The 12,510-nt window shown below is 38.3% G+C and overlaps 1 protein-coding gene across 1 annotated transcript in view; it reads left to right on the forward strand.

The window, feature by feature from the left end:
• Positions 1 to 531: 531 nt before the first annotated feature.
• The window catches only part of LOC139148555 (polycystin family receptor for egg jelly-like), a 29,949-nt gene continuing 17,970 nt past the window's right edge, over positions 532 to 12,510 (forward strand). The window contains exons 1-8 of the mRNA XM_070720041.1: positions 532 to 669; positions 1,483 to 1,541; positions 4,514 to 4,663; positions 4,945 to 5,208; positions 5,935 to 6,165; positions 6,491 to 6,697; positions 10,502 to 10,684; positions 11,815 to 11,991. Of these exons, the coding sequence (XP_070576142.1) occupies positions 4,549 to 4,663; positions 4,945 to 5,208; positions 5,935 to 6,165; positions 6,491 to 6,697; positions 10,502 to 10,684; positions 11,815 to 11,991 (1,177 nt within the window). The 5' untranslated portion in view covers positions 532 to 669; positions 1,483 to 1,541; positions 4,514 to 4,548. The remainder of the gene's footprint in view (positions 670 to 1,482; positions 1,542 to 4,513; positions 4,664 to 4,944; positions 5,209 to 5,934; positions 6,166 to 6,490; positions 6,698 to 10,501; positions 10,685 to 11,814; positions 11,992 to 12,510) is intronic.

Genomic DNA, 12,510 nt, shown 5'->3' on the forward strand with positions numbered 1-12,510 from the left:
CTCATCTTAAGATAAATTGTGCAGTACTTGTATGCTGAACCGTCGTATGCGTCTGTCGACAACAGAAACTAGTTCAATCTCCTTCTCAACATATACTCCCTGGAGAGAAATACATTACATCAACTCACTCTAAAAGTCTTAGAATAAAACTTTTGTCAACAGAGTATCAAGTCCATAGAATTATATAAGGTAATGAAAACAAACTGGAGCACCAAGATACATAAATAAGAATCACTCCTACCTTTAATAATAGGCAAGCTGTGTCACTTATTTAACCCTTCTTGGATATCGTACACAGGCCAAAATCCGTTTCATGTCTAATCAAGTGTCATCTTGTTGTCACTGTAAATTCATCGAGGGAGTCGCTACTCCTTACAACGCATGGTTGTTTATAAAAAATACAAGGTTTTAATTGAAGGGAAAATACTAGCTTCTCTTCGGTATCGTCATCATGTTAATTACTGTCCATCAAGAAAAAGTTTGTGCTCAGGTGTTCTCTCGTGTTTATCGTTTGAATATCATCATAGATAGTGGTTACTACATAAATGCAAATGACCATTATGTGGAAGGAACCTGGGTTGACAGCTTCGGAAATGAACTTACCTACACAAACTGGAATCCAGGAAAGCCATCCTCCTTTTTAACCCGAAACTGTGCGTTTCAATTTGAGTAAGTCATCAGAACATCTTTCCCGAATGCACCTATCTTTGCCTCCCGTTGAACAGGTTGTAGTTTCTAAAACACTACGCATTCTATGTGCTGCTTGACTCGATTTGGAACACTGCCATGACATAGCGAAATTAGGTGCACACTGTATCTCAACGGTTTTGATATCGGGGAGAAAGTAAAGGGGAAAACATTTATGAGTAGACAGGAAATATTTTTAAACTTTCCACGCTGCTAGCTACTCCAAAGAGTTGTCTTTATGGATAGTTTCAGACATAAACAGGAGGAAAACAAGTCGGCTAATGTCTTCTGGGTTTATATAATAGAACAACGAGAATGAAACACCCATAAAATGTGCTAACAAAATTGCCACTTGCCACGAAAATCCAATACTATATATGTTCGTACGATTTGATAATGGCTCTTTCTTGCCTGGTCGTGGACGAAGAGCAAAGCTTTTGATTTTTTTGACAAATGCTCCTTCATCGATGTTTTATTGTATACCATAATGTATAATGCCTAGATTATCCTTTATTTTACAAAGTGTTTGTTCTAATCTATCGCACTGACAACGGGTATGATTGTACAGTCACGCAAAAAAGAGTCTCTTGACCATATGAGCGACTCCGACATAATTCTAAATAGGAGATCAAGATTAATCGGTATCACCCCTACTGTGTTTCTCCAATTGATTGATCTGTTGCTTTGTTTATTCATTGACACTTTGATAAATAACATAATTCATGGTGACTATTTTCGACCTATTTTGAATTCATCGATAAAATTTGATATGTGTGATATTTCAATTTTTGCCAGCAATGGCTGGACAGTCACGGGATGCGGCGGAGATTACGGCTCAATTTGCGAGAGACAAGGTGAGTTGCCCATTTGAAGTATTACAACCAATTATCCAAAAGTTTGTTACGAGTATTTAACATTTTATACAATTTCCTGAGCTGTGCTTAAACTAGTGCTCCTATTAATCTTATTTCATTTTCCAGCTATAACGCGCAGTTGCAATACACAGATCCATCCATCCATCCATCAATCCGTTCGTCCATCCATACATCCACACATCCATCCATCCATAAGTACATACATACATACATACATACATACATACATACATACATACATACATACCAGGGGTTTCATTAAGTTTTGAAGTAGGGGGCCAGAATGGAAAAGTAGGCGGCTTGCAGCTGGCATGACAACAAAGCGGTCGTCGTCGGGGTAGGGTCTGGGAGGGGGTGTCCCCCCTCCCGGCCGAAGGCGAAAACCCTGAAAATGAGCTAAAATTCACTTTTTACAGCTCACAGTCACTTGAATTTCTAGTATTTTTAGGAGAATTGTCAGCAGTGTTCCAGAGCAATTTGTGGTCATATCATAAAAGCCATTTTCCTGGGAGATTAGGCCTAAATATGATAATTCATAATTAAAAATGATAAAATGTGGTAATGTTGACGATATTTTGAACAAAGAAAACTGAAGTCTTTAGAGCCTTTATGCTTTTAGGAGGTAAACTATAATAATTCACCATTATTAAGGATATAAATTTGATATTGTAGATGATATTATACAGTGTTACATCTAGACAGGGGGATAGGGGATTCCCCCTCTGTTGAAATGTTGGCACCCCCAATTAATTTGTCAAGGGGGACCACTCCCCCCCCCCCAATGAAATGGTGCCAGTCACACCTTAGAGGTACAAGTAGAACACATGAACTGGTGAAATGCCCCCGAAATTTTCTGGTAAAGGGGGAAAATCCCCTTGTTGATGCCATCCTGGATGAAACACTCATATTTTAAGCACAGTAAATGAGAAACTTTTCAATTTAATGTACAATGTTATGCTGAAAATTAAGAACCCTGATGTTTGGTATGGAAATCTGTAGATGAAGAACTTTTATACCACTGGGGAGGTAAAAAGGATAATTTATATAACGAATAATGATAAAAACTTACAATCATTACCATATTTCGCAAATAGAATCAAAGACCCTCAAGGTTATTTGACTATATGGGTATGCAAAGTAAGAACCTTGATATAGGATATGAAAATTTGTACGTTCAGAAGCTCACATTTGGATTTAACCTGACGAAGTGAAGTGAATTTAGAGGTCTGATCTTATTTTAAACCACTCTGGGCGACATTCTTATTCAGGCCGTCGTGCGTTGCACTGCGGTAGGCGTAAATGTGAAGGTATATATAACCAGCTGGACGTATGATATGTACTGCTTTTCGGTCTAGCCACGCCAATAATTGGCGTGGCTAGACCGACAAGCAGTAGGCCTACATATCATACGTCGGCACGTCGGCCTACTAAAATTCGAACTGTAATCGGGAAGTTTTTTCGTGAGAAAAACATCAGGTCATTGCCTTCGAAAACAGGTTAAATCCACGTAATTATCCTTCTCCTGTTTCTTGGTCCACTGCAAAACCGAAGATCGTACAGCGAAGCTTGACCTTGCGATCGCTTCCGTCTTCATTTGTTCATCGACCATTTTGAGTTGAGCTAACAACGGCCGACAGGTGTAGTATGCACGATTGCATTGGCGTATATAAAGGTCACCACATAGGAATCAGCAATCAGGTAGCCAATAGAATCGTCCGTTGCAATTCCGATTTTTATTGAGGCAGTATACGCAAGACCGTGCTGCATCGTAGTATACAGGCGATCGTAGTAGTCGCTCGTCTTCTAAATTTTCTTTCACTTAAAAGCCGTTGAAAAGTTTGATTACACAGCTTGTTAAACGTAACTTGTCCGTATAACTTCAGAAGGTAAAAAATATTTCAGCGATGAAGGAGTTCAAATTTTCCGAAAAAGTAGCCGGCGAAATCGTGAGAGTAACCGGTCAATTTCGCCGGCTGCCGGCTCTTAATGAAACCCCTGCATACATACATACATACATACATACATACATACATACATACATACATACATACATACGTACATACATACATACATACATACATACATACATACATACATACATACATACATACATACATACATACATACGCATGCATGCATGCATGTACGTATGTATTATGTGTGTATGCATGCATGCATGCATGCATGCATGCATGCATGCATGTATGTATGTATGTATGTATGTATGTATGTATGTATGTATGTATGTATGTATGTATGTATGTATGTATGTATGTATGTATGTATGTATGTATGTATGTATGTATGTATGTATGTATGTATGTATAACAGAATGTACAGATTATCGATCTGTCAGAATGAGTAGAACAAGAGTATATTAGGATGTCCAATAGCAAATGCACAGCACGTTGATCGAAATGATCCAGTACTAATTTCCGATGGACAGAATTTCATTTCCTAGAGTAGTCGTAGGAATGATGTCGTGTTAACTGCTTGGATAATCAATAAATCACGCTAAACTATCTACACGGGAAAATTTGGTTGAACGGAAGTTTGGTCTTGACAGTCTGAACGATTATTGTTATGTACTTCAAGTCATTAACCTTTACTCAAACCGAACATTACATCGGGGTCATTTGATGGCCAACATCTCTGTAGTGGAACTTTAAACACAAACATCGCCACCACACGTACCCTATGGTGAATTAAATGTCATTGTTTGGATTATTTTTTCACAAAAAATATGGGCTAAATATGGCAACCTTGGCCTAGCTACAGCTTCTAGCACATTCATTCTTGGGCTTTGCCAGGTCATCACATAAGATACATGTATGTACGTGCGGCCACAGGCATTCTGTGCATTGCAAGTATTAAACTTAAGAAACATTGAATAAATTTTTGCATGGTACTCTGACTTTAGGCTGAGCATGATTTCTTATATTTATCACTAGACGGTGAATATTTGTATGAAGAAGTCGATTTTGCCATGAACTGGTTTGACGCACGTGACTACTGCCTGTTACGAGGGAAAAAGCTAGCCAGTATAAGGGACCAAGATCAAAAGAGTATATCCGACTTCGTTATTGCACGCGGGCAACCAGGTGAAAAACTTTGTTTTTGTGACAACGTCATGCGAACTATATGCAGTTTACTGTGAAAGTCTCAACAGATTCGAGAGCGCGATTGATTTTCTCGATAATTCGATGACCCGTCAAGATTTTAGTGAGATTTGTTCTTCCCAATTTGGAAATTTCCACACAGTCAATGCACTCAAAAGGAGCAACATAAACGTGACGTATTTCAGAATTTATCGACATAGAAATCACCATCGCGTGCCCAAAGTTTTATACATAAGCTTAACTGGGTTTTTTTAATTATTCAGAGGTGGTATCTGGTTCTGAGTGTTACTTCGAAGAAGATGGAGCTGACTACAGGGGTGTCGTTTCTAAAGCACAAGATGGAGAAGGTTGTGTGATGTGGACACGAAACGGGTTCGACCATCCGTACACGACCTATGACGCTGATGAGGGTATAGGTAATCACAAGTACTGCCGCAAGTTAAACAGGACATTTCCGTGGTGTTACACCGATGTTGAAATAAGTAGCTGGGAATACTGTGACGTCGGTCTACCTGTCCAACATTGTGGTAGGTTGAACTGTTATACAGACTGTAATGTTGAGCCATAATTAATTATGCATGTTCTGGGTATCTGTAGATAAGCTGATAGTTCAATGTCACAATACTGTAGTATACATGCTATTTTAAAGGGAAGGGATCCGTTGTTCAGTTTGCCGTTGCGCGACCTTATTGTTGATAAAAAACTGCCTCCAAATCCCAGAAATTTGCGCTGAATGTCGAGCAAATGTGAAGCAAATTTAGCATTTGACGCATGTTCGTAATTCACCAGTTTTGTAGCTCTTCTCATCACTGCAAAACTTTGCAACATAAACATTGGTTGCGTCGCTTCGTGTATGTGAAGCTGCTTCGCCTGCGGTCACCAGTTTCGATACAGCCGCCTTATTGAAATGTTGGATCTGCACAAGGGATGTGGTAATATGTGCACAGCAACAGACTTGTTGTATGGGTCCTCTATGCAAAGCCGTAGACGGGACTACCCTAGGCCCCTCCCTTTAATCACTGCAATCTTAGGCAGCATACGTTTTACATCGCAAGCAATGTGATCTATTTGAAAATGTTTTGACCAAATAATACTTTAGAAATAATAAACAGTGAAATGATTTCTTAAATATTCAAAGTGACAAAAAAGCTGAAATTGGCCAACAACGTCGGAATGTCACACTAGTTTCTTATAGTTTGGCGCACACAATTGACATCGGACTAATTTGTCTAATTTTTACTTATTTTGTCAAGGCTTTGTGAATGTCGCAACTGGAAAGTCGGCACAAATGTCCAGTTTACATGAGTCTTACGAAGCGTCACGAGCAGTTGATGGCGACACTAACGGTTCTTTGGACGCCGGTAGCTGTGCTCATACGGCGCAAGCTGAAGCTCAGACAGGTGTACGGCACTGGTGGCAAGTTGATCTTGGAGAGACATTTGCAATACGCAAGGTCAGCGTGTACCACCTGGCAAACTGTTGTCGTGAGTACGATAAGTAGGGGTCTTGTTACTCGCCCTTTATGAATTTTGATTTCATAATACCTCTGGAACAAAAAAACATCAAGGTGAATTTGCTCTGAAAATGAAGATATCATAATTTGTACAGTTCAAAGCGCACGTCACAATAATGATGCATTCTTAATATGTTCTGGCATTTAGCATATTGGTGACGCCCAATGACTAAGAATAATAAATGACATTATAAAAACATGATGCCAATCATTCACCGCACCAAAAGTTTACCACATCCTGCCCCCAGGAGTTTCAGATGCATAATTCCGCTTACACGTATATTTGTCTTGTACAGCTTTTAGAATAGCCGGGGCAGAGGTATCGGTTGGAATGTCCTCGACCATAGCAGCCAACGAGCTCTGTGGAAGCCTTCCCGATCCCTTCCCTGGTACAATGTACACACTGGACTGTGGCGGCATTATGCACGGAAGATATGTTGGTGTAAGAAGTGCGGACTTTATGGTGTTGCACATATGCGAAGTTTTCGTATGGGCAGTTCCAGGTACTAGTACTCTGTGCGAGCGTTTATAGTTTGCAATCTTTCTCCTGTTTGTGTTTACAGTAGGTGTATAGATACGTAATGCGCACGTTTGCGCCAAAGTACATCTTCTGTAGAACTTGATATTTGGCAGTTTGAAAAAATCCCATTCTAACTCTTCGCTCGGCCTACCTAAAAATAATTATGAGTGATCACTATATTAGTCAATGATGCATTCGATACGTATTATTTTACAATGTCGGGGACTCTCGTTTGTGCCTGCATGTTCGGGACATTTAAAATAATGTGAGTGCAGTATGACATTGTCTAAAGAGGCATGTCATCGCTAGTGAAACAATGTTATCAATTGTATAATTACGATTGGGACTGACAACAAAACCCAATAATGGTCTTGAAATTTTGTTTTTTCCGAGGGCGACAACCGGTCCTACGGGCAATTTACATTATTGACAGGGTCGTTGACTGCTGAGAGGGGGAGATGCCCCTACCTGGATTTTTCCGCACACTGGACAAAATGCTTGATATGCGCTTAGCATATTTATGTATATTGACGTATATGGAACACAATACTAATTGCATATGCAGCGTATATTTTTGTATATGGAACATTCCAATACGTTGATATGCGTAGCATATTTCTATGAAGATCATGAGTATACGTAATGCAGATCTTTGCACACTTAGTGTACACTGTAGTTTTGCATTTTATTAGCATATGTACTGTATACTTAATGTATTTGACACATGTACAGAATCAGTATATGTGTATATATTGTTGTATATCAAGCATTTTGCCCAGTGGGATTTTTCCGCACACTATCAACACTTCAGTGTTATTACCTAAAAACTAGTTAAGCTGGGTTCTGCCCCATTTGCAAATTGGTCAGGCTACGGCCCTGAATAAGTGGTAATGACTTGTCGTATCTTGTCCCTCGTAATGAAAAGACATCAACGCCCCAAATGTCACTTTCCTGAAACTTTGAGGGTGGGGTAGGGTTTTGAGCCGTTAAAATTCTGATTTTAAAAATGATCAGTGACAATTTTATATATATTATTTTATCATTAACAAGGGATTGGTGTGTCTCTCTAAATTATGCATGCCCATGGATGCATACATTTGGCACTTACATCTATACATATTTGTCCTCAACCGAGCATGCAAACAACCTAAATCTAACTGCAAAGTGATGCATGATTCATGTGGCACGCATTTAAGTACACTTCAATATATATATATATATATATATATATATATATATATATATATATATATTATATATATATATATATATATATATATATATATATATATATATATATATATATATATATATATATATATATATATGCTGTTTTCCAGATTTCTGGATTGACGTCAATGACATCAACATTGAAGGTATGTACCAGCATGGCGTAGGGGAGGATGTGTCGGTGTCATTCTGGGGTGAAGGTCAACCGGAAGCAGCTGAAGATAAGGATTGTGTCGGGCTTTATTCTGGAGGGTAAGCGAGGATTTTAAACCCAGTTGGGGCTACACAGTTTGGGTACTTTATTCGATTTTAAGCCTTGACCGTTACATCAATTTATTCTTCAAAACTAAAATACAGGTCTCGAAGTAAATGGTCGGTTAAAAGATTCCCGGTCTTTTGAAAACAGTGACTACGTTCGGCCAAACATTTTTCGACCTTCAACCTTTTCGACCTTGCAACCCTAAATCAAATGACAAAGTAGTTGTTAAGAAGACTTTTAGCATGGTATTTGGAATTCATCACACTCCACACAGACCTAACCCATAACACGGCGTTTTAGGGTGGTTTCGTAAGGCAATGAAACTTGTCGGACAAAGTCGAAAATGTAACCAATTCATACAAATGTCGAACCTTCATCATTATCTGAATCTAATGATCTCATTTTGATACCGACCTGGAGAAAAATCCTTGTGTTTACTTCGGTCAAGTAGATTCGAAACCGATTACAATCTACAAACCGGAAAACCAGTATCCGCACGGGGAGTGTTCATCATTTATAATTATAGTGGACACGCTCTTACTGAACCGACTTCTTGTGCAATCTGGAAACACGTTCGTGTATACATGGATGGGACGGGGTTTTTCACCCGTTAAACTTCTTATTTAAAAATCACTTTGATTATATTCTTCAAATGCTACGAGGAAAACATTATTTTATCATGTGTTCAAAGTATAAACTTTCTGTTATTGTAGTTCGCCGTTTAAAGGCCTTGGACATTGTAAGGTTTACCTGAAATTGCGGAATGTTAAGTTTGCTTGAAATTTTATAACTTGCGGGGATGACTAAAAGCTTGTCCGAGTTTGACAAAGACCACAAAACCGTTATTTACAGCAGGGATCACATTCAAAGTGTGGTTCATATGTTAGAGCTCTTTCTCAATATGCCATTGATCTACATTTATTATGATGTGTGAGTACATGTATGTATAATTGACATACCATGTGTTTAAGGCCTGTTTTAAGAATTGGCGGTGTTCCATGGTCGCTTGTCTTTGACAAGCTTGAGGCCACTGATAAATTTTGTAATGTCGAGTACACTTTCAGCAATTTGATTCAAATTGTGAAAAATTCCAAGCCCTGGTAGCCGTCTGAACCGCGAATGACGACAATTTCTTCAGTAAATGTGTGGAGAAACAGTCTATTTATCATCTGGTCGGAAGAAGAATGTCAAACAGTGAAACCTATTAACGCAAAGTTATTATTCAAAAGTCATCTTTTACTTTCTTATCATACAATCAGAGGCCAGCTCGGGAAATGGAAGACGTACAGGTGTGATGATGAAAAACGATTTATGTGTGAAAATAATGGTAAGACAGCCAGTTTTGTTTCACAATAAAACCGACGAAAATAAACTGTTGCAATAACTAATTATACCGTTACTGGGTCGGTCAAACCAAACTCAGGGACAAATGATACAAAGGAAACATTTTAGGATATACTGTGTAGAAAAGATTGTTGGCAGTGATATCAAGATGGTCTGACGATATGCGCCATTATTTACGTTTCTCAGAAAGACCAAATCTCAAGATAATTATAAATTGAGAACACCAACTGATGCTATTTTAAATTGCAAAGCTGAAGATTGACAACATTTTAAATGATCTGGCGCTCACCACAAGACAAATTTTGATCATCGACCACCACTATACGTTTACTTAGAATTCATTGTAATATTAACCTTTATTTGGCGCTGCATTTAAATGATAGATATGATGGTGGTCATATCGAATAGTGACGCCACACTAGACTAACATCTTTCACTTGAACTCAAATAAATTCCTTACAGTGTCTTACCTGAAGTAAGTCTTTAAGCTCCAGTGACTGCACAATACACATGAGCGCTAAGGGCACGAGGTCCTTGAATTCTTGTCGCTTTATCTAATGCTCTTTCTGATTGTATAGGTTGAATTCGACACTCACGTAGTCAACATATTTCCTTAAGAGAATTACTAAAAGTATAAAACTGAGGTTGAGAAGTTATTTCATGAGTATCAATCAGTAAAGAAAAATCTAGACCACAAGGTGAATCGATATCAAAGAAAATCTTGATATTTTTTAGAAATGTTTCTCTCGCTTTTTGTGACTTACTCGCCTGTGCATTAAGAGGTTGTGGTGAGGTGCGTGGTACTAAAGTACGTCATAAAAAGCAAGGTATATATACATGTAATTACTGAAAGAAAAAAATCACACTCAAACGTTAATAAAAACATAAGTTCCAGTATGACTTAAACACTCACTCTAACTCGCCGTTTCATGTTTTGTTTTGACGAATATCTAGCGGATTGCCCCGATCCCCTACCGCCAGTGGACGGATATATTGTGACTGACGTATACAACAGACACAGTGATTCATATCCTTCCGGTGCAAAGGTGACGTTGGCCTGTAACAGCGACCCCAGCGTTGTCTATGAAATCACTTGTGGTGATGGCTCTTGGGAAGGGACGTCGCCAAACTGTATCGGTAAGTACCATGATAAGAGTTACTTTAGAATGCTCTTTTATAGTACCACAATGATTTCAGTCACATTTCGTTATCATCAGTAATAGTACTTTTAAAGGTTGCTGCTATAAGTAACTGAAACGGACAAAATTGGTGTGTAAAGATGACCATGCAGAAAGCGAGAAAAATTTCAGTGAGTTGTATACAATGTCAAGCGACATGAGAATCGTTTATGGTAAATTTAACGCCATGCGCTATCGATAGTAGCCATAAGAAACAAAGAATTGAAGGAAGAATGCACCTCAGAGACAGATATTTGGACTCAAAAAATTACAAAACTCTAGATCTATTCTTGTGCGGTCTCATTTTAAAGCCCCTTGAGATTGAACCATAGACTCTCGAGAAAAACGGGACAGGCAACTGCTGAGGTTTCTTTGTGCGATCTATCTTGGAATACAATAAAGTTTATTTGCCAAGCGGTCCCCGAAAACAATACTTCGTACTTAACACTGAATCTCATTAACGATCAAACTGACGTTCTGAATATGTACGTACACTTTGCTCTTCCATTCTCGAGGGTCTATGATTGAACGAAGTTTTTATTATCGTCTTGTTATTCTGAAAGTCGAAAAATGAATTTTCTCTTTTTAAAGTTATCAAGGGGACAGCGGTTATTTTGAGTGTCAAGTATTCTTTAATTTTCGCCGTTACATTTTTTCCTGGCATCAAAATTTGGAAGTGACCCATTTTTTGTTGTCAATTTTAAAAGAAACACGACTGGAACTTATTTGGGAGAATTGGATCTTCATATTGTTAAAATTTCTCAAAAGTGTCAGGTGGCCAAATAGCATAATGTTGCATTATTACAAATTACTCATAAAAACAAAAGTATAATAACTTAAAACGAAAAGCAGATGAGCTTACATTTGCAGATTAAATCGACATTATTTCACAATTATCCAAAAAATTTGTTCCAATAGTGTGAAGAGCAATTGTTTTAAAGTTCCGTTGGGGAAAGTTGAGCAAATACTCAAAATCTTCCAGTTTTGAGGCACGTAGAACTTTTTGATACATGTAATAAAGAGCTCGTAAATGACTTTATCATTCCAAAACTGCACCTCCGATTGTTAATCAGAAGTTTCCCCCTGCAGAATCTTGCAATGACCCGGGCGAACTAGAAAATGGATTTCAGAAGAACGTTTCCGTCTCACCACCGTATCAACACGGGGCAAAGCTGCAGTATGATTGTAATCCAGGATTCCAACAGGGTCCGTTTACCTTGGAATGTATGAACGGGGAGTGGAACCTCGAATTACCAACGTGCTTTGGTAAGCCTATCAAATCCCTTTTGAACGCAGATTAATTTTCGGAGGTCGTTACTTAAACATGAGCAAGACGTTAGTCCCAAGATTTGAGGCTTGGCTATAGTGCAACATTGTTCTAGTTTTAATGACATACATACTTTTACGGCTGGTATTTCTTAGAGTATATTTTAGGTAGCGACATGACTGTAAAATAATTTACAGCGGATGACTTAGTCAATATTTTTATTGCTGATTTTATCTTCTATAAAAAGATTTTATGATCGACTTCACATGACATTGTGCAAATGTCGATATAAGACTATAAAACGTCCAAAGGTGTTTTCTATAATTTCAAAATGTAAATTAGTTTTCTCGCTGTTTGATCTGGTTTGTGTAGATGATATGCCTTATCTCTTTTTTCGAACACAACGCCCTCAGGCTGTACAGGTGCAAGATTGACAGTGTCATACATTTCATCAAACAATACACACGGTGTCTTCACTTTCGATTTCACAAAGGCCAATCCTTTCACAGGCTAACAAC

The sequence above is a fragment of the Ptychodera flava genome, chromosome 13 (assembly GCF_041260155.1).
Source record: "Ptychodera flava strain L36383 chromosome 13, AS_Pfla_20210202, whole genome shotgun sequence".
Taxonomy (NCBI): Eukaryota; Metazoa; Hemichordata; class Enteropneusta; family Ptychoderidae; genus Ptychodera; species Ptychodera flava.